Below are 20,899 nucleotides of genomic sequence, written 5' to 3'. Positions count from 1 at the left end.
TCAAAGGAATTATTGATAAGTTAATAACATAGTAATAACTAGTCTTCAAATTGAGGTACTCAAATATTTTTAGATAGATCTCAAAAGTGCTTCTCTTCTGAGGATTCACCTCAATAGAAAGCTTTTTAATCTACCTCTGCTTTCATAAATTCAGATCTTTGTGTTCACATCTCAATTAGATAAGGATTCAGCATTAAAAATTTCAGACAGATTTCTAGAGTGCTCATCCTTTGATAGCATTTGCAGGACACCAATTAAAATGCCAAAAAGCCAGGTAAGCAATATGATGTTCACAACCTTCTCACTTCACTGACTTTTCAGAATATATATTATACAAATAAGACTAATCTTCCCCTTCTGGCACAGAAAACAAAAACAGGCCTGACAAAAAACAAAACAAAACCCACAAACCCTGAAGATATAGTGAAAGCTCTTTCGAATTTTTATTTTAGTTTTTCCACAATGCATCAGCAGAGTCTATGATTTTACAGATATATATGTCAGCTATATCCTTTATGGCACTGAAACAATGTAATGGGGTTTTCCTCAATTTTCCTAAATCCACGACATCTCCGAATTCAGTAAACGATTCTGTTAGGTTTCTTGATTAACTCCTATTCCAACCCGCTGCAATTAAAGCAGTATATATATTATACCCTGGCAGTAAAGTTTTATAAATGATTTTGGACAAGTGTTGTTTAAATATAAGAGCACACTGAGCCATTGTATAACACTGACACTCCATAGGCTACCATAGCTGGGCCATATTTTTCCCCCTGGAAGAATACTGTAGAGCTCTCACCAGAGAAGAGCTGTAATACCAGGCAGATGGCAAAGGCACATGACAGCCCATTGTGCCTTAGCCTGATTCAAGCCCGTGGTTGTACTAATAAGCTTCATTTCCAGGCTGAAAAAACACTGGTGGACCTCTGCAGATGAGCCTTGTCTATGCAGCACAACCCCAAGGCTGTTGTTGTCTATAAGGTGATGAGGTCATCCTACCATTCCAGTGTTTTCCTAAGCTACACACAGGAAAACACTGAAGAGCACTCAAAGAACAGCCACATGGGCATGCAGACCTTCCCACAGATATATGTTTCCTTATACTAGAGTGTGGGTTCATACTGCTCCCATCACTCATTCTGAAGCATCCATTCATTTAGACACTTATGTTATTTCCAAAAAAGAGAAAAAATGAAGACCTTTTTCCCTTCATTTCATGAAGTCACTGAAATAATCTCTAAAGTCTACACTTGAACTGGGTCTAAGGATCTCATGACTCTACAGAGAATTTTCAGGACACACTACAAAAAATATGAGGCCCTTGACTTCCGTGCACTAGTAATACCACTGTCAAACAACTAAGAAATATATATGTAAGGTAGACTTGGTCAAAAGACTTCTCTTTCATTCAGTTCAGATTTACAGCATCCCACGACAACCACTGCTCCCACTGAAATCAGGGACATGGAATGCAGAAGCAAAAGGCTGGGTACCTCATCACATTTAGCGCAGAGAGAGCAGAGAACTGCCCACTTAAGAGACTGAAATGCAACTCACAACTGTACAACAGCATTTTACAAGGAACAGCCATTCATAAAACACAGCTGTGTTTCCTCAGCAGGAGCAATGCAATACAATACCAAAGACTTTGAGAGCATGAAATATAGCTATACATTTTGTTAAGTTCTAGGTCCACTGGCTGAATTTCTGTCAATTTCTGCCAATTTCTATCAATTGTGATACTCATTAATCTATGCTAGAGTCTTAAAAATATTTCAAAATTAATGACTAAACACTGGGAAACATCTAACGTTACAGAAAACATTTATTGAAATTTTTGTTATTTGCATATTTAAATTAATATTAAAATTGGTTTGGCAGCTGTGTTCCACAAAGCACAGTACCTCAGCCAGATCCTTTGGCACCATGTTATCAAACTCTTTCCTGGGATGTCTTTACTGACGAGCATGTGGATGCACTATGTGATCAGATCCATCCTTAAGCACAACTTACACACATGCTAGCAGATAGCAGAAGAATGACTAGGTTATGAAAATTCATTTTACATCCTTAGCAAAACTGGCATAGAGAGACAGCTCTTGACCATTATAGAGAAAATTATTTGTTTGGGAGAAACAAGGGAAAAAAGATCACAAAGATTTCCCATTTCATTTTTGAAGAACTCTGTCTTCTTTGTTCCTCTCCGTGGAAAGGCAGACTTGAAGGCAAATGTATAGAATACGACTGCCAAAGCTGAAAAGCACAAGCAGCTGGTTCTAATCCATGCAATGGATTGAAAACTCTGACATGCCTTCATGCCTTCAGGAATGAGTGTGCATACCCACTGGGCTAAACTGAGCCTGCTCGTGAGACAGACCAGGAATTCTCTCCTGCACCTTCCTTCTGTGGTTTTTAAAATAGAGCTTCTTACTCTCCTAGCCAAATGCTAACAAGGGATGAGCTACATGGTGAGATGGTGGCAAACCGCACTTTGGAAATTTGCCCAAACCCATCAAGGCTAGCTTTTCAGATGAGAGCTAGAAGACATGACAGAAAGTGCTAGGATGAGGAGGCATGGGGGGAGTGAAATTAGTGACACAGGAGAACATGGAACTTAATATACCCCTTCATTCCTCTAACTCTGTTTCCATATCACACCAGGTTTTTAAGATCTTCCAAGGCTATTTTCTGGTCACACCTAATCATAGCTGTAGGTGTAAACACTGGTCCACTACTGTTCAGCACTTTTCAAGGTAATTATTAATGGCTTAGACACTTGGAGTGAAATCCTAACCCCTACCACAACAATTTCCCGCTGACCCCAAGAAGCTGAAAACATCCCTTGTTGAGAGTGGGGTTCTTCATTGGCCACTGCCCCTGAAAAGTTAGAAAGCTGGGTTTATTTTAATCTGGTAACACACAACTTGTCATTACAACAATTCTCTAAACATCTTCACATCATAAAGGTCTTCAACAAAGACTCTGAAAATGCAACTATGTTGCTGTGATTGGCTGTCTTTTAGATCTGCTTAAGTAATAGCCGATTGACGTGTCAAAAATCATTCTGCAAGGCAGTGGAGGGGGTTAAAAACGTAGCGAAAACCACAAGCAGCTTTAAGGCTCCTGAGTAGCACCAAGTTGCACTAACTGCTGCACTCGGTAGCCGAGCTGGCTGCAGTCACAAGCTGCTACCGGAGAGAAATACCACCCACTTCACTCAAGCTCTAAAATACAGCAGCTCCTGACTTACTACGTGCATAATATTGCCACGGCAATGCTGGGTTTAAAAGTACGAGTTTTCCTATGGACTCTACTATGTAGTAGAGTTTTCCCAGAGTTTTCACGGCTTAGAAATTCACTTCTCATTTAGGAGAACTTGCAGCTGGAAAAGGGCTATTCAGATCCACGCATCCCACCAGCACATTTACAAAAACCCTTTTTGCAGGCTGCATCTCCTCCGGTCCCCACCGCTAGTCCGGGCGGCTCCGCGGGCGCGCTCTGCGCCCCGACGGGCAGCGGCGGCTCCTGCAGCCCGCCACGGCTCCGGCTCCCCTAGCACCTGCAGCGGCTCTCCCTCTCGCTGCCAGCCAGGGCTCCCGGCGGAGGGCAGGGGTCGGGACGCTGCAAGCCCAGACTCTTGTCAATGGTAGAGGGAAAAGGAGAGCGCGCTCCATCGGGGGCGCGGGGCCCTTACCTCGGGGGGCGGGCGCGGCGGCGCGGCCCGGGCACAGCTGCAGGGCGAGCGGCAGCAGCAGCAGTGCGGCGCCGCGCTCGCACCCCATGGCGGCCGCGGGCCGGGCAGGGCGGCGAGGGACGGCCGCCCCCTCACACCGGGCCCCGCCGTTTAACGGGGGCGGCCCCGGGGCCGGGCACGGCAGGCGGCAGGCGGCGGGCCATTGGCCGGGGCTCCCCCCGGCAGGCAGGCAGGCAGGCAGGCAGGCGGGCGGGCGGGCGGGGGCTGCGGAGGGGGACGGCCGAGCCCTGGGGTGGACCCGGAGGGAGCGCCGTCGGAACCCGAGCCGGGAGCTGATGGAGGTGGCTCGGACAGAACTGGAGATCCTGCGACGCCCCCCCAAAATCAACACCTGTGAGGACTCTGTCTGGAGTCTGCCCTTTAAAGAGCCCTGGAAATTGAAATGTGTTTAATGGCTTTAAATTCACAGCATCACAGAATTAGCGAGGTAGGAAAGGACATTTAAGATCATGGAGTTCAGTGGTTAATAAGCCACTGTGCTTGCTACCAGTCACAAGAAGATGGCCTCAAAAGTGAATTGGGTGTGCTTTCAGAGCCGAGTAAGAGTTCTGTAAGTTCAGGACGGACAGCAAGTCCAGCGCTGTTGCAAGCAGCTCTTCAGAGAACAACCTGCCTGGTGAGGGATGTAGAAGAGTGTCAGAAGCATGACGATAATGCAGCCTTGTTCACTCAGTTCCGCTGACTGTAGGATGCTTAACTTTGAGGTTGTCACAATTTTACTTTAAAAACCTCTCTTGCCTCCCTATCTATGTTCAGCAAGTGATTTTTGTGTCTTCTGACAAAAATACAGCTGTCATCTTTGCAAAGCCCTCTCACAAGTTTCTCTGCCTGCTCTGCAGTCAGGTGTTTAGTGTCAACTGTTAAGGTTTAACATATATTAGAACAGATTCTCTCTCATGCATATCTGAAGTCAAAACGGGGATGCTCGGGTGTGCAGACTTGGTCTTGGTAGGAATTTAAACACTCCACTTTTCCTAACTGAAGAATGTCACTTAAAAGGGGTCATGCAGATTGCAGACTGGGGCAAATTGGGTTTAGTCTAGAAGACTCTGGCTGGCAAACTGAGGAATGTATCATCTGCTCCTTTGTTTCATGTAAAGAGTTCAGAAGCATTGGGAGTGCTCAAACTACCAGATGGAGGCTATGGAAAAAGGCTGTTTGTCTTAGCAAACTCCCAAACTCAATAACTTAGCCAAAGTCAATTTTAAAAAAACCTTCTTCTTTCAACTACAACAATTTTCAGCACTGTGTGTTCCCTCAGGATGTCATTATCCCATTGTTTGTCCTCTACTTCAGAAAATTCTAGCCTCTGCACGGCTGATGTTAAGAAAGTACAGGAGAAAGGGAGCAAGTGAGAAACCCAAAAACATCATGAGCTTCCTATCCTGCTGCACAGCTCTCTTTGTCCTGTACATTTCTGTATGTATCAGCTCTGCTGATGTCAGAAATCCAGGAAGCCCTGCTTGGCTCCATCGCAGCTTGCTATCCACACTCAGTTGGAAAAGTTGGAGCTATTTGATATTATTCACATCATAAAAAGTAGGGCAACAATAGAAGGGAAAGTTTATGTTAAAGTGAGTAAAGTTGTGGTGATTAATGTTCAGTCTCATCAGGCTTGGTGCATACATCTAAGGAGCACCACAGAGAACAGTCCCTGAGGAGGTCATTGTGTTGGAGGCAAAACACAGCACGCTGCAGGGCGAGGGCTGCGAGCGCTGCAGAGGGGCTACCCGAGCAGCTCTACACCACGGAGAGCTGTGGGCTGCTCTTCAACACTGCCCCAGTGAGATTTTCAGATACCTTTAGCTGGCCTACATTCACATGTCCTCTAATTGCCCTCCCCATGTGGCATATATTACATAACACATCCCTACTTCTTAGCTTATTCTTGTTAGCAGTGGTGACCCGCTCCTGAAATTGCCCATTTCTTCCTCTGCCCATTGTCAGGCAGAAGGGTGCTCTGCCATAGCCCCTGTGTGACAGCATGGTGCTATTCCTCCTCCTCACCCTACTGCTCTTCTGTATACATCTCAACACAAGAAGAAACACCTCAGCTTCACTCCCACATCCTTGCCCCTGCAAATGACAGGATGATATGATAGTGTCAATGAGCTGGCCAAGAGTTGCACATGGGAGTGAGAAAAACAGATCATCAGGTGCAGAGTGCTGTGGAGCAGGGAAAAAAGGGAGGCTAACTAGGGCTAAGCAAGAGGCAAGAAGATGGAAAATGAGGAAGTGTGGGGAGACAGTACAAATGCTGAAAGGCTAATACTTGGATCTAGAGTAGTACTGATGTTGTTCAACTGTTTATTAAGGAAAAAATGACTCAAAAAAGAGCATTTTTTGCAAACATATACTTAAGTGCATGACAGAAGAACACTGCGAAGATCTGCAAAATCATTACAGTTCTGGACAAAAAAAAAAGAGAGAGAGAAAAGGATAATAAGGGTTTGCTTTCATCTAAAGAGAACACCATCAATAATTTGCAGCCATTTATTATGTACTTTGAGTTTATTGAGTTTGAGCTTATAAAAGCATATGAAATGTTTTCTTAAAAGATTTCCTTATCTGACAGAAATATTAAGTAATTATAACTTACCATTCCTTACTTCTGATTTAAATACAGAGGAGTCTATCATACTGATGTTGACCAGCCCTCCAGAAGGAGGATTTTGTTTGTAGTATTATATCTTCATTAGTGTTAGATTTGTGAGGACCATATTCTGTTCCTGCTCTGTATCTGCTTATTCTTTGTGCTTACTCGCAAAGAATGCACATGGAAGCAATGTTTGGCAAACAGCCCATGAGGCACAATCCAGTATGACAGAAGGGGACTGGTTCACGATGTATATAAACAGAAGCTTAAGTCCATGTTTAGATGAACTTAGCACATTTAAAGGTCACTGTAATTTTTTCAGTTTTCATTTCTATTCTGAGTTTTACGTTGGAATATGTTACAGATTAAAGGGGATTTGGTGCTCAGCACAACCTTCTTTAATGGATTTCACAAAATAGGAAGTTTATCTGCTGTCTGGAAGGGACTATTTGACCTTTTAATCAACATTTTCAATAAAAAACGATGGAATTACTAGCAATTCCCTTTTCACTCTTCTGTATTCTCTGAAGTACAAACTCCATCTTAAATTACTGGAGGTTAAATAAGAAGCAAGAATAAAAACATGATTAATCAATTGTGTTTCCAAGAAACTTTCATAATGTCAGTCACATTTTGCAAGGAAGTCATAAGTGTGTCACTCTAATTTTTAAACAACATCTGCAAGAAAACCTCAATCACTATAATGTTTGACCTGGTTATGTAATTCGATAAGCTTTTAAGCATACAGAATACAGAGAAGGTGCAAACATTACAGATTTTTTTTACGGAAGCGTCTGTAACTTGTTCAAATTCCAAATAATGGGGTTAGGGAAATAGAAAAGGACCCTGCTGCTTAATTCACCTTACATGTTTTGTTCCTAATATGCATCAGGAGACTCACTGTTTTAATGGAACTATATAGATTATTAAAAATCAGGATTCATGGGCAATTAAGATCTAGAAATCTTACGGCAAGTGAAGTATCAGCTCTAAAATACATCCTTTCGTATTTATGTCAACACTCCTGGTTTTGATCCTGCTTCATTAAAAAAAAATAATTGTTGGTTTCAACGGTTTCAAATTTCAGACAGGCTTCAAAAGAATTTTTGCTTTTCTAAAACACAAATTGAAGCTCCACTTCTTCAAGTCAAGTCATATATCCATCTTCAATGCACTTATTTACTTTTCATTTACACTGATAGGAATTCCACTTGGGCAACCAAGAGGAAAAGTTCCTGACATGGGGGAAGGAAGGTACAGATTGCCTCTTTTTTTTAATCTTTGCTCCAGACTCTACAATAACACAGAGATAAACTGGGCCTGAAGGCAATGCAAAGCTTATTTCCCTATTTACCTCCTAAGCCTTCTTGCAGCCTGCCTCAAGAAAAGCCATATGACAGAAAAGCTCATAGAATAGTTAGGTTTTTCTTAAAATTACACCTCTAAGTTCATCAAGTCTAACCATCAACCCAGCACCATCACCATTTCCACCACTAAAACGTGTCCTCAACATTTCCAGGAATGGTGACTCCAACCACTTTCCTGGGCAGCTTGTTGCAATGCTTGACAACCCTTTCAGTGAAGAAATTTTTCATAATGTCTAATACAAACCTTCCCCAGTGCAATGCAACTTGAGGCCATTTTCTCTTGTTCTAACATTATTTGGGAGAAAAAAACTGAACCCCACCCATCTGTAGTGTCCTTTCAAGTACTTGTAGACTGATAAGGTCCTCCCTGAGACTCCTTTTCTCCAGGCTAAACACCCCCAGCTCCCTTGGCCATTCCTCACAGGACTTGTGCTCCAGACCCTTCACCACCTCCACTGCCTTTCTCTGGACTCATTCCAACACCAGAATGAGCTTCCTGTAGTGAAGGACCCAAAACTAAACACAGCATTCGAGGTGTGCCCTCACCAGTGCCCAGTACAGGGGGACAATCCCTGCCCTGCTCCTGCTGGCCACACCATGGCTGATCCAGGCCAGGATGCCATTGGCCTTCTTGGCCACTTGGGCACACCCTGGCTCATGTTCAGCCGCTGTCACCAGCACCCCCAGCTCCTTTCCAGCCACTCTGCACCGGCCTGTGGAGCTGCCTGGGGTTGTTGTGACTCAGGGCAGGACCCAGCACTGGGCCTTGTTGAATCTCATTCCATTGGCCTCAGCCATGATCCAGCCTGTCCAGATCCCTCTGCAGAGCCTTCCTGCCCTCCAGCAGATCAGCACTCCCACCCAGCTTGGTGTCACCTGTGAACTGAGAGTACACTTGATCCCCTTGTCCAGGTCATCAAAATCAACAAGGATATAAGTATTAAGCCCTTTGTAAAATACTCCTTATAGAAAGAGATCTTTGGGATCACAGCTGATAGCATCCATGATTCCCTTTCAGAGCTTTGCATCTCAGTGCCTCTCAGTTCACACTGTGAAAGGACCAAAGCAAAGTACTTAGATAGACTGGGACATTAGCTGGTGCCTGTAGGGAGGGAAAGACATTAAAAATATCCTCAGAATATATATCTTAAATAAGTCTTTAAAAGGAAAAATGTAACATAGCAATTAAAAAAAATTGCTTCTGTTAATACTGCCAGTGGTATGGTTTTGTGAGGAAAAAAGTGGGTATGTATTTCTTCTCCCATGTTCCTCATAAATGGAGCAGAATTATCTCAGATCTGTGGCATAAATTTTTATCATCACACTTTCTTCCACAAACTTCATGTGACTCTGAAATTGTGGATCTGGGAGGTGAAAGAAAAAATGAAGCTTTATCCTTACTCTCCTCCTTATGCGTAGAAGACCTAAATAAGGGTGGTCAGTGCAAGGGGTATTTTTAGTCAGTGTGTGGTATTTTTTTGTTTTGTGGGAAGGATGGAAACTTGACTTAGTATTTAGATGTGCTGTGGCACGTCTGCACAAGCTCTGGAATAAACAGCTGACAACCTGATGCCTCTAAAGGTCTGTAGTTAAAACCACACTGAATGGTTATCATCATAACCTGGTCAAAACTGCTAATGTACGATCAGAGCTCCTTGCTTTTAGTGCTAAACTGCTGACGGCTGCTCATCATGGTTGATTGAGAACCACAATCCTTTTTTTGTTTTTGCTCCTATGAAAAGTCACAACTCTGTGTGCAGTGTCAGGGTTGGAGGGTGAGGGTTCAGCCAGACAGCACCAAAAGCATCTGAAGAGGACTACGGCTGCAGCATTTCCCCACAGGATCACAGGCACTGGTCAGCTACGTCCCTTCCCAAGAGGCTGACCCCCACCTGGATACAACCTGAAACGACCTTGTTCCCTGGTAGGGGCAGGCCTCTTCTCCCAGGCTAGTGACAGGACATGAGGACATAGTTCTCAACTCAAGGACATGGAGGCGCGGTAGCAAGTACAGAGAAGGGCAACAGAGCCGTGAAATGCTCTGGAGCACAAGTCCTGTGGGGAGGGGCTGAGAGAGCTGAGTTTGTTTAGCCTGGTGAAAAGGAGGAGCCTCGGGGAAGACATTTACCGCTTTTTTCACTACCTCCTTTCCTCCGAAAGGAGGCCTCAGCCGGGCAGGGGTTGTCCTTTTGGGAAGGGACGTGGGTGGTATGAGGACATTGTCTTAATAAGCTGTGCCAGGGGAGCTTTGGGCTGGACATTAGGAAGAATTTCCTCCCAGAAAGGATGATTAGACACTAGAATGGGCTGCCCAGGGAGGTGGTGGAGTCACCATCCCTAGAGGTGCTCAAGGAAAATCCGGATGTGCCACTTGGTGCCATGGTCGGGTTGACATGGTGTTCGGCCACAGGTCGGTCGCAATGATCTCAGAGGCCTTATCCAACCCAGTTGATTCGGTGACTCGGTGACTCGCCGCCACGAGCGCGGGCGGCGGCTCCCGGGAGCAGGAGCCCGTGCGGCGGCGGCTCCCGGGAGCAAGAGCCCGTGCTGCCGCGCTCCGGGCGGCGCTCCCAGACCTCCTCCCTCCCCGGGCCCCGCGCGCGGCCGCGGGCGCTCGGGCGCCGCCATGCGGGGGGAGCAGCGCCGCGCTGCCCGGCCGGCGCGGCGGACAAGATGGCGGCTCCCATGGAGTTGAGCTGCTGGGGAGGAGACTGGGGGCTGCCGTCCCTGCACCCGGAGTCTCTCACCGTCATGGTAACGGGCGGCGGCCACCGTCCGGCCCGGGAGGGAGGGAGCGCCGGCGCCCCGGGGCTTGCCTGCCGCTCGCACGGACGTCCGCGGGGCTCCTTCTTGCCTCGGGAGAGGCCGGGGGTGGGAGGCGGGATGTTGGGCCCGCGGTGCTCGCCTGCCTCGTTCCCCGCGGGAGACGCGAGCAACGCTGCCGCCCTTCCCGGGGGCGCTGAGCCCTTCCCGGCGGCTCTGCCGCCCTTCCCGGGGGCAGCGGGGCCTCTGCCCAGCATTCCCTGGAGCTTCCTTAGGGTAATGAAGCCTAATGAAGCCCAGCCGAAGCCCGTCGCGCACCTGCTGGTGGTTGGTCCTCAGTGCACGAAGGTGTTTAACACAACTTCTGAAGCTCTGTTTTACGCTTTTCTTACACGTTGTGACAGGTTTTCTTCCCTGTCCTCCAATCTTTATTGCAGGCTTACGCCAAATTTTCTGGTGCTCCCCTGACAGTGAATACTATAAATAAGTCCTGGAGAAGTCCGAAAGGTAACATCTTTGCAGCCTTTAATACTCTAATCACAGCCATGTTATAAATGTAGGTTCCAATTTCTGTGTTTGCGTTGGGTTTGTGTTCATGAGTGCAGTCTGCCCCAATTCACAGGATCAAGTGTGATGAATTTGAGGGAATGAAATAATGGAAATAATAAATAAAGTGCTCCAGAGGACAATTTATTAAAATGTATGTGGGTGAGGCAACAGACAGTTAACAAAGCAGTAATGCCAAGTACTACCTGTTTCATTCAGGCAGTCTAGGTTCATGGTGTAGTGAAAGTAAATTTGTAAGCTTTTTGCACCTTGCATATTTATAAAGGTAGTAACTAGACATGTGTATGGAAGAGTTCTTTAATTACCCGTAGCTTAATAAGTTGGTACAGGTGGAAGTGGAATGTGACCCTCAGCAAGTACAGCTTACACTAGCTGGGATGTTTGGTATTGTGCTGAATTAGAGGGTTTGACTGAGAAAAAGTGAAGGTAAGCTGTCAGAGAGGACTTCTTTGTTTTGGATGCTTTGTAGCAAGGCTAGAGAAAAAAAAGATGCTTAAAATCTCTTTGGAGGGGAAGGACAGAAGAAAAATTGAAAAGAGGCTCAGATGTGGATGAATTGAGAAGGTAGTTGGACTGAGCTGGAATTTTTGTCTTAAGATGAACATCTGAAATCCAGACAAGTAGCCTGGTTTTCAAAGTATTGGATACCTAGCAAAAAACATTGGCTTCAGTCTGATTTGATGTTGCCCTTTTTAATGTTTTTTATTAGTAAAGTATATATAACCTTGGTGGAACTCTCCTGCTTTGTAAAATTTTAAGTTTATGTTTACATGTTAGGAGAATGAGAGCATGCTATTGAGAAAAGGAAGGTACATACCGTGACTGATTGCTTTCTAGTCAGAAGTCATCCCTACAAATTGACTATATTATTTATGCCTTCTAGGAGATCTACCAGTCCTGGTATCAGAAGACATTGTTATTTCTCAGCCAGCAAAAATACTAAACTTTTTAAGAAAGCAGGTAGGTCTGTTTCAAAAAGATCTGTTTTCCTTGACTTGCAGCAACTCCTGCATGTCTCTTTTGTACACTGATACAGGCTTCCAAAAACCTGGAGTTTAGTTCAGACCCAATGCTTTTCTTTTTCTCACACAGGCATGAGAATTGCAAAATGATGGACAAGAAATTGCTGTTTAAAAGTTTGATCATTAGTTGTGTGAAAGATTTAAAAATAAAAATGAAAAAAAAAATTGAAAAGGACAACAGAATGTGCCTAATTTAGCATTTTTTTACTGATCACCCTGCTTGTAATTATAGCACTTTTAATGTCATTATTGTAGACCTAGGATATCATAGTTTAGGTTAACAGTTTTAAATGGGTCATTTCCCAGTGCTCTTTTTTTGAAAGCGAATACATACAGCATTGTTTTTAATCTATGTATTTTTCTATAGTTTGTAACATAAAAAGGTCTGCAGGCATTTCTTGATGCACACCAGATCATGGCCTCTTGCTTGCCTTTTGTAGGACTCTTAATGTTTTGTACACAAAGAATAAAACTGTACAATTTCTTCTTTTCACAAAGTATAAAGATACCTAATAAACCATGGCATCATCTTTTTATTCCCAAGATAGTCCTCTAGCCCACAATTCTGCTTTTACATTAGAAATGCAGTTTATTTCTGGTCAGATGATCTGATGAATGCCATGTTAGTGAAACTTCAGATCTTTGTGGGGAGAAAAACAGAATCAAAAACTGCAGTTGAAATTCTGAAGTTTCAGATTCATTTGGATAGAATTTGGTATTAGTGTGAATACCAAAGGCTCCATAATGTTGGGGGGGAAAACCCCTTGTTTATGTTAAAGTATACCAATTGTGTTCTTTCTTTTCAGATGTCTAAGTGTCAGCACTGGCCCTTTGTTTATAAATTAATGAAGCAAATCTACTCACTCTCCCCCCCACCCCCCAGTCTTTCAATCTTTATAACTGATCTTAGAAGAATCCACTGTTATAATTACAAGTTAAGTCAGTAACTGCATTAATTTTGATATATATTTGCTCCCTTACATTGTTACCATCCAATTTCTTAACTTCTGGAGTGTTCATTAAAAACAAAACATGGGAATGCACGCTTTTTTTTTTATGCTTACACATTCTGAAGTGTCAGATGCTTCTTAAAAAATAAGCATCTGGACATTTACCAGAGGTTTGCTACATCCCTCAGTATTGAAAAATTTCCTCTGTATTTGCTTGGAAACCAATAGAAAGGAGACAAAAGAATTATTTTGGAAATAGGAGGGCCTGAAGGCTCTAGGAATGGGAAGGTGGAAAAGTGAGATGTAATAAGGTTTGGCAGAGTTGGCCTGAAGAAGGAAAATTCTAGTGAGTGCATGCTTTCTGTTCCAAAAATTGTTTATACATTTACTGCCTTGATAGGTGTTAAGTTTGAAGTAACTTTCCATTGATAATGTTTTTTGAAAGTTCATCATACGTCTATTTTTTTTTTTTAATTCATAGAAATACAATGCTGATTATGATTTGTCTGCAAAACAAGGAGCTGATACACTGGCATATATTGCACTACTTGAAGAGAAATTGCTTCCTGCTCTGGTAAATATTAGTAAATATTTTGTAATGGTCCGAATACTTGGAATTGAATACTGTCAGAGGTGCCCATTGTGAGAGACATAAAGTCTTTCAGCCACAGCACTGGCTGGAACATAGTTGTTTTGTTAGTCTGTTTTTTGGAATTTCTGCCTACCAGCTTTTGAAAAGGAAATAAGTGTGTTTGTGGAGTGTCAAGTAATAACAGTGGATTTATGAAAGACATTTTAAAAGCACACTTACTTAGGGTTTTTTTTGCTATTGGTGTTTTGGGAACAGTATCCTGAAAACACCTTATTGTGGCCATTTTTTGGTTCATTTGACTTCCTGAAAAGCTTTTGATTAAGATTTATCTGATGTGAGACACACAACTGGAAGACTTTTGAACTTAAAACTTTTAAGTTAAAACTTTTAATAAATTAAAAGTTAAAACATTTAATAAATTTAAATGCCCATAACTAGTTTAATTTTTCAGTTCTAAATACAATGTCTAAAGACATGGCCATTTGCCCTCACCATTTCAGTGTAATTACATTAGAGCTGTAAGACCCACAGATACGGAGTCTCTTGAATGACTTTGGCTTCAGTTGTGCAGCAAAATATACTCTGAACCAGATGGTATCATGCGCTAGCCTTTTCAGCTGACCTTGGTTTCAAGTTCATAATTTCGTAGTATCTTGTATTTTAAGATTTATATAAAATTCCAAAACAAAATTCCAGGAAGTTTAAACCTGTTGCTGTATGTCTGCAACTCTTCTGCAATATATTTTCAATATATTCTGTGTGTATGTGTATGTATCTGTACATACATAGTGTGTAAGTAATTTTATGCAGATGCATATAGATCTCTGTAATATCTTTGGTGTTTTTCTTTATTTGGAAGGTAGCTATTTCCTTACTCATGTACTCCTACACTCATAGGATTAGTATATTCCTCTACAGAGCTTGATAGCCTTAAATTACAATAATTCCTGGTTCTACTGCTTTTCTGAGAGAGGTCTTGCATATCAAGTGTCATGAGATGCCTATTCATGTCATTCAGATTTCAGTTACATTTTTCCTCGTGTTGATATAGCTGCACACTTTCTGGATTGAGGCTGAAAATTACTGCAGTGTGACAAAGCCATGGTTTGCCTCAAGGATTGTCTTCCCACTGAGTTTGTATCTGCCTGGAAAGATGTCCAGGGAAGCACTGAACAGGATCTTGCTGACCAAGGGAGGCCCTCCACTCTGCAGTCTCACTGAAGTGGAAGCACAGGTATGGGTTGTGCAGTAAGGAGTTCATAAGTTGGTTCTGTCAAAGACAAGAACTTAAACAGTTATACCAGCCTGGCTACACTTAGGGCTCTTGTGTCTCATCAGATATACAGGGATGCCAAGGAGTGCCTGAATCTCCTGTCGAAGAGATTGGGGACATCTCAGTTTTTCTTTGGAGATGCGTGAGTGTGATTTTTAAAAAAATTATTTTGGTAAATGAGTAATGAAAAAGGTACCACACCACTCTATGAGCACTTGAACTTTCTCTTTTATTTTTAACCTGCCAGAATGTTAAAAGTGCTTCCCAGTAGTTTTGTGTCTCACAGTCTGCTTTTCAGATAAATCTGAATGAGCAAACAGGGCACAAATGAGATCGTCAGACTGAGTCAATGTGGTGTCTCTCTTATCCTGCTTTGTTCCACAGAGAGGGAAATACTTCCCACAGCTGCTAAGAAAATGTGAGGTGCACTGGATGCGCTGGATGATTCTAGCCACTGAATGTCACCTCCTGCTTTGTATGTAAGAAGAAGTGCTTTAGGCTGAGGTGCTGCTATTGCCCTCATGGGAGGGCAGGAACAGTGTTCCTGTGGTATGTGTGCAGAGCAGGAGGCAGATAGATAGGGCCAGCAACCGAGAGCCAACAGGTCCTGAAAAGCATGATCTCTTCTTTAGGAGTTGCAGTTGGACCACTCCATGAGGGAAGATCCTGGTCCCTTGGTGCCCAGCACAAATTTTATGGTGTTTTAGAGGGGCTCGCTTATCAGTGTATGGGACAGCATGACTGTATTGTGATGCTGTTACTGCATTACTGTTTCAGCTTGTCAGCATGTCTCTAGTTAAGAGATGCTGAAAGGAGTGGATAGTTGGTAAAAAGCATTTACCAGGTTGATAGGCAAAGGTGGAATGACAGAAGGGCTGACTATAGTCTGTCCTGAGTGGTATTTGACATACACAGAAAACTAGGCTGTAAAAGTCATAAAAGTCTTATCTGAAGTCACTTCAGTGTTTTCCTGTGTCACTCTTTTAGGCCTACCACCTTGGATGCCTTCGTGTTTGGTTTCCTTGCACCAATTTATAAAGTGTGCTTTCCGAGGGTACATTTGCAAGAGCATTTGAAACAGCTTCCCAATCTGTGCCGATTTTGTGATGATATTTTAACTAGCTACTTCAGGTTAACTGTCTCAGGTAAGTTGCATTTCTTTTCTCCTTTTTGTTATCTGTACCCATGCTTTGGTTAGTACCCAGGATTTCATTTGGGAACCAAGGCAAATTCAATTTCATGTAGTTTATGCTAGACTTTCTTTGGGAAAATAAACTAACTTCTAAAGTTGGGCAGAAAGGATTCAAAATTAAAAACAAGTGTTAATACTCAGTTTTAAATTCTGTCAAGCATAGGCAAAATCTTAGAGCTCATGATTAGTACTTCTTATTTTCTCACATGGAATGGCTTTTTCACTTAAATTCTTTGCGTTAAAATACTGCATGAATTCTCTTCAATGTGACTTTATTTTTTAAGGGTTTAAAAGCTTCTGTAAATACTTTTTCACTCTTCATCTTTCTGCCTTCACTCTCCAGGCCATTCTCCAGCTGGACAGGATACAGCAGATGCTAATCTGCAGAAACTCACACAGCTTGTAAATAAGGAATCCAACTTGATTGAAAAGGTTACTTTTGCTTCAGTATCTGTAATTTTACTGCTTTGTTGTGCTTACTTGTTCACAGATATCCTTGCATGGCAATTGCAACAGCACAGTGGATTTTATTTTAATTACTTCTTTTCTAGTGAGTGTGTAGAAAGGCAGGAAGAATATGACATCATTTGGAAGAAGGAATTAATGAAGCCTTGCACTAAAAAAGTATTTTTAATACAACCAAAAGAGCATTGTCTTGCAGGTGTGCACCCCAACAGAGGAATGGTATCTTTCTGCAAGTATACATTCAGCTAAGAAGGAGGAAAATGTATTGGTCAAAACTCAGAAATGGTCCTGCAAACCAAGACTGGTTACCAGCTTTCCTTGCTCCCAGCTGCATGCTGTAGTAGCTACCCAGCAGTTACTCTTCTGCTTGTTCTACATCTAGCTGTTTTTTCTTATGTTCTCTGTTTCTAAGGCTGTCATTCAGCACCTATCAAAGGCTATACAACTTAACTGAAAAATACTTGTGAAGAATTAGCCCTTTCATGCAGATAGAACAGTCTAACTGAAAGGGTAGAAGGCATTTCTTCCTGAGAAAAATCAGTGTGTGAAATAGATCATTAACTATGATCAGCTTTTTTAGCATAAGGTATTGATGCTCTTTCTGGCATTGAAGTGTGGCTGTGGAAGTTTTAAACAATGGGTTACAAAGACATTTGTCAGGCATGACTGAGGAAAATCTGATCCTGACTTGAAGAAATGGAATAGACTAAAGAGCCTCTGCAGATCTCCCCTGTGCTTTTAGTCTGTATCACCTAAACCTTTTCAGACCACATTACAGAGAGGTCATTAGAGTGATTTCCTAAGAAAATGTTAATTGTTTATATTCAGAGATTAATTTTAATCTGTCTTTGAAAAGGTCTTATCACAAGTGCCTTATTACGTACTTTTTAAATTGCGTAACTAATACAAATTCATTCAGCATCTCCAGAACATTTCTGATTTCAAAAGATTTATTCTTGCATGCTGCTGAATACAGAAGCATCCATTGTTGTTAGCAGTTTGACTCTTGATCTGCCTTCTCAAGCATTTGGTTATTGTACAATATTTGACCTCTTAGAATTGGTGTTGCTTCCTTCAGTAATCTTGACCAGATAACTTGAGCAGAAACACATCCCTGGGTTGGATGCATCATATATAAGGGAATGATTAGCAGCTCTAACACAGACATATATTTGGGAGTGGAAAGAAACCAAAGCAGCAGTTGTTGCTGGTCCTGACAGTAAACATACACCAACCAAGCCAGTATTAATGATGGCAGCCCTGACAAGTAGAGACTAATCGTATAATCTATATTCTGCTGTTGCCAGATCCGGCTCTCATTGTTTCTCTGCAGATGGACGACAACCTCCGTAAGAGTCCTCAGCATCCCCCTCGTAAGCTCACAACGCTCAAGCTTGCTGCAGGAGGAGAAGAAAGCAGTCCAATGAGTCGTTTATCACCTTGACATCTCCTGTTGACCAGAAATTTGTGTTTTGTAACTCAGCTCAGTGCCACAGTAGATTTTTTTCACATGAATGTTTTGCAAGGGAAGAATCTGCTAATGGGTACAAGTAAAGAAGAACTAGAGCTTTACAATCTTCTACCTGTTCTTTTAAGAAATTGCATAGATCAGGCTGGCCACACACTACACTGAAGCTAAGCTAAGCTAAACAAAGCTTATTACTGCAGATGTTAACATGATTTTATACAGCATATTTTTGCCTTTAGCCTAGCAGAAATGTTTACCTAAAGTTAAGAATCTGCTTATGGAATGTTCACTGTTATTTTATTGTGGGTTTTGATTTTACTGTAATCATGTTACTGTTTGTGAGTGGATATACTCTTTGTCTGAAAAGGACAAAGTCCAGTTGCAAAGTCTGAAAAGACAAAATGTTGCCATTCATGGCAGCTGAGACGTGAAATCAATGACAGGAACATAGATATTTTTATTGTTCTTTAATGAACTTGGCATTTGTGTTTTATGGTTGTTTGTATCTTTGAAAATTTGTCATGTTGTACTTCGAAGGGGATTATCGAAAAGCATGTGCGCTATGGGGATTAAAATGATGCACAGTGCTAACATTTCACAGTACCTCGTATCAGTCCTTTGTGAAACAGGCTTAACCTGTGCACAGAGTAATACCACATGCTGCAAAACTGTTAGGTCAAAATCACAGAAAACTTGTAGAGAATGGAGACGTTTGATTAGTTGCTGTCAGGACAAGACTTGACTAGCAAATGTACTGCATCTATGGATTGAAAGGGACAGGTTAGGGTTTTATAAGAAAGCTGGTGTAGGCTTTTAAATGTGTCACAAAGGCCTCTTAATTAGTTTCATCTTATTTTTTAATAAGTACTACAGTTGATTAAAAAATTAACTAAAAACTGTCAAAATTTTTGCTATATGATGGGCTATTTAGTTAAGAGCTCTTTTCTCTTTGCAAACTGTGGTATATTGCAGGCCATATTTCTTCTGTTCATTTACATTTTGTCTTAAACAGAAGTCTTGCTAGTTCTAGAGACTCAAGCAATTCTGTTACAAGAGTAGCTGTCATTTTTTACTGGCAAAGTACTGGCAAATGCTTCATGAGTAGGTGTAAAGACAGACAGGGAGATTGGCCAAAGCGGCAGTGCTTCGGATATAGAATTCTGAAAGCAGTATGTGTGGAATAACTGTTCTCGGTGGGGGGGGGGGGGGGAGATATTTTGTTGTTTTTCTGGCCAAATCAAAATAGTCTTTCAGCTTCACTTTGGCTACTAGTCATGTTTGAGGTACACAGATAAATTACTTCCTTTTTGTAAAGACAAGATGGTTGATTGTGTTCATATTGTACCTTTGGACTTGATATGCAAGGAATGTAATATTTTTAACATTTCTTAATTGAAATGTTTGGTTTCTAATGAGCACTTTAAAATACTGTGTAAGTTTCATGCTCTTACTAGAGTATTTGTTGCAGTGATTTGAAATTAATTTAGCTCATACTCATAACTGTATAAACTGACAGTACATTACATACAAAAGTAATTTAAATGTTTAAAATTCATACTGCCTGTACCTTGACAAGATTTGTATGAGATCATGTCACATAGCTTTCCAGAGCTTTTCTTTTACAAACACGGCTATGGAGAATATGCCTTAGTTTGTTGCTTTTGTGAATGCATACACTCAGCCTATAAAATCTCTTTGTAAAAAGGGTTGTTATTCCAAGATTAAAATTCTGGATTTTTAGTGGAATTTTGGTAGAGTTTTTGTGGTATATACATTGACTTTTTTGAGAGTTTTTCTTATTTCCTTGTAGAAAAGTTTATCTTGTCCATTTAAAAAAAAAACCAAACCAAAAAACACTGCTGACTGTTAGGACAAGAATTGAAGCATCTTAGCATATTCATGAGATCAGATTTTAAATTTTTATCACACCTTTTCAGTACCATTCCTTTCTTCCAACTCAACTGCTTTTGGGAAAGGGAGTGAGGAGGCACACATTTGCTGATCTTACTAAGTATGAGCTTTGGGCCATGTGATTGGGCTGATCTGAAATTTTGGTAAACCAATGCTTAAGGAACTTCATTCACTTGATGGCAGAGAATAACAGGGCTGGAGGTCACAGCAAACATTGCCTTCAGTCATGCACACCATCCCAAGCAACCAGTGATGTTGCAGAGCCATACACTTCCTTTTTTTACTTTCTATCCAAGGTGAATTCAAACCCAGACTCCTTTATGTGGGCAGTGTCATCCCTGGCCTGGCAACTCAGGCTTGCCCATTAGTTTACTAGCATATTTTGTGTGCCTGAGTTCTGAAGCTGGGAGGTGAATGCTTTCCAGGCTGGGGTCAATTTGAGTAACGCTCTTCATCTGAAGTACTCAAAGCTGTTTCTCTGGCTAGGGCAGAAAGATGGGATTGAGGTGTGATTTGTCTCCTTAGAGTAGATACCTAGCAGTTGAGTCCTGGACACGTGCTGTGTCTGCTGTGTGCAAAGGAAGCCCTGGCTGCCTAACTCTACCATAAGATGAAAACCTGCCATGGTGATTGGCTTTTCCTCCACTGCCTGAGCTGGTGGGTGATGTAAAACACAAGGAGTCAGGCAGCCTTCTGCCTGGGCGGCAGTGGTGTGCCCTTGGAACCACTGTTTGCAGCCTGCTTTGTGTGCAGAGCACTGGCTGCTGCAGCTTCTGCGGCTCTGTGGTCTCCACGTACTTAAGGTTCACGTGTTCACTTCTGGTTTCTGGTGCACACCTACAATGTGCAAGTGTGGGATATAGCACTGGGTTTCCAGGGCCTTGCTGCTACTATGGCAGCTGATGAGCTTCATCCTCCTTTCCCTCTCCCTGGAAAGGTGGTAGCTAGCAACAGATATTACCTTGAAAGCAACTTA

The 20,899-nt window shown here is 42.3% G+C and overlaps 1 protein-coding gene across 4 annotated transcripts; it reads left to right on the top strand.

Annotated features, from left to right (window-relative positions):
• Positions 1-10,341: 10,341 nt before the first annotated feature.
• MTX3 (metaxin 3) lies at positions 10,342-19,758 on the top strand. Of its 4 annotated transcripts, none has more exons than XM_059873781.1 (9): positions 10,342-10,474; positions 10,921-10,990; positions 11,934-12,010; positions 13,504-13,596; positions 14,666-14,848; positions 14,953-15,029; positions 15,875-16,032; positions 16,423-16,511; positions 17,852-19,758. In XM_059873781.1, exons 1-9 carry the CDS (start codon positions 10,394-10,396, stop codon positions 17,969-17,971), a joined length of 948 nt encoding a protein of 315 aa, XP_059729764.1. In that variant the 5' UTR covers positions 10,342-10,393; the 3' UTR covers positions 17,972-19,758. The 4 variants fall into 4 exon arrangements, with proteins under 4 accessions (XP_059729764.1, XP_059729765.1, XP_059729767.1 ...); XM_059873782.1 differs by having other exon boundaries at positions 10,358-10,474; positions 17,878-19,758; XM_059873784.1 differs by lacking the exon at positions 16,423-16,511 and having other exon boundaries at positions 10,358-10,474; positions 17,878-19,758.
• The last annotated feature ends 1,141 nt before the right edge of the window (positions 19,759-20,899 follow it).

The sequence above is a fragment of the Haemorhous mexicanus genome, chromosome Z, assembly GCF_027477595.1.
Source record: "Haemorhous mexicanus isolate bHaeMex1 chromosome Z, bHaeMex1.pri, whole genome shotgun sequence".
NCBI lineage: Eukaryota > Metazoa > Chordata > Aves > Passeriformes > Fringillidae > Haemorhous > Haemorhous mexicanus.
The sequence above is the reverse complement of the archived record's forward strand: the minus strand, read 5'-3'. Positions and strand labels throughout refer to the sequence as shown.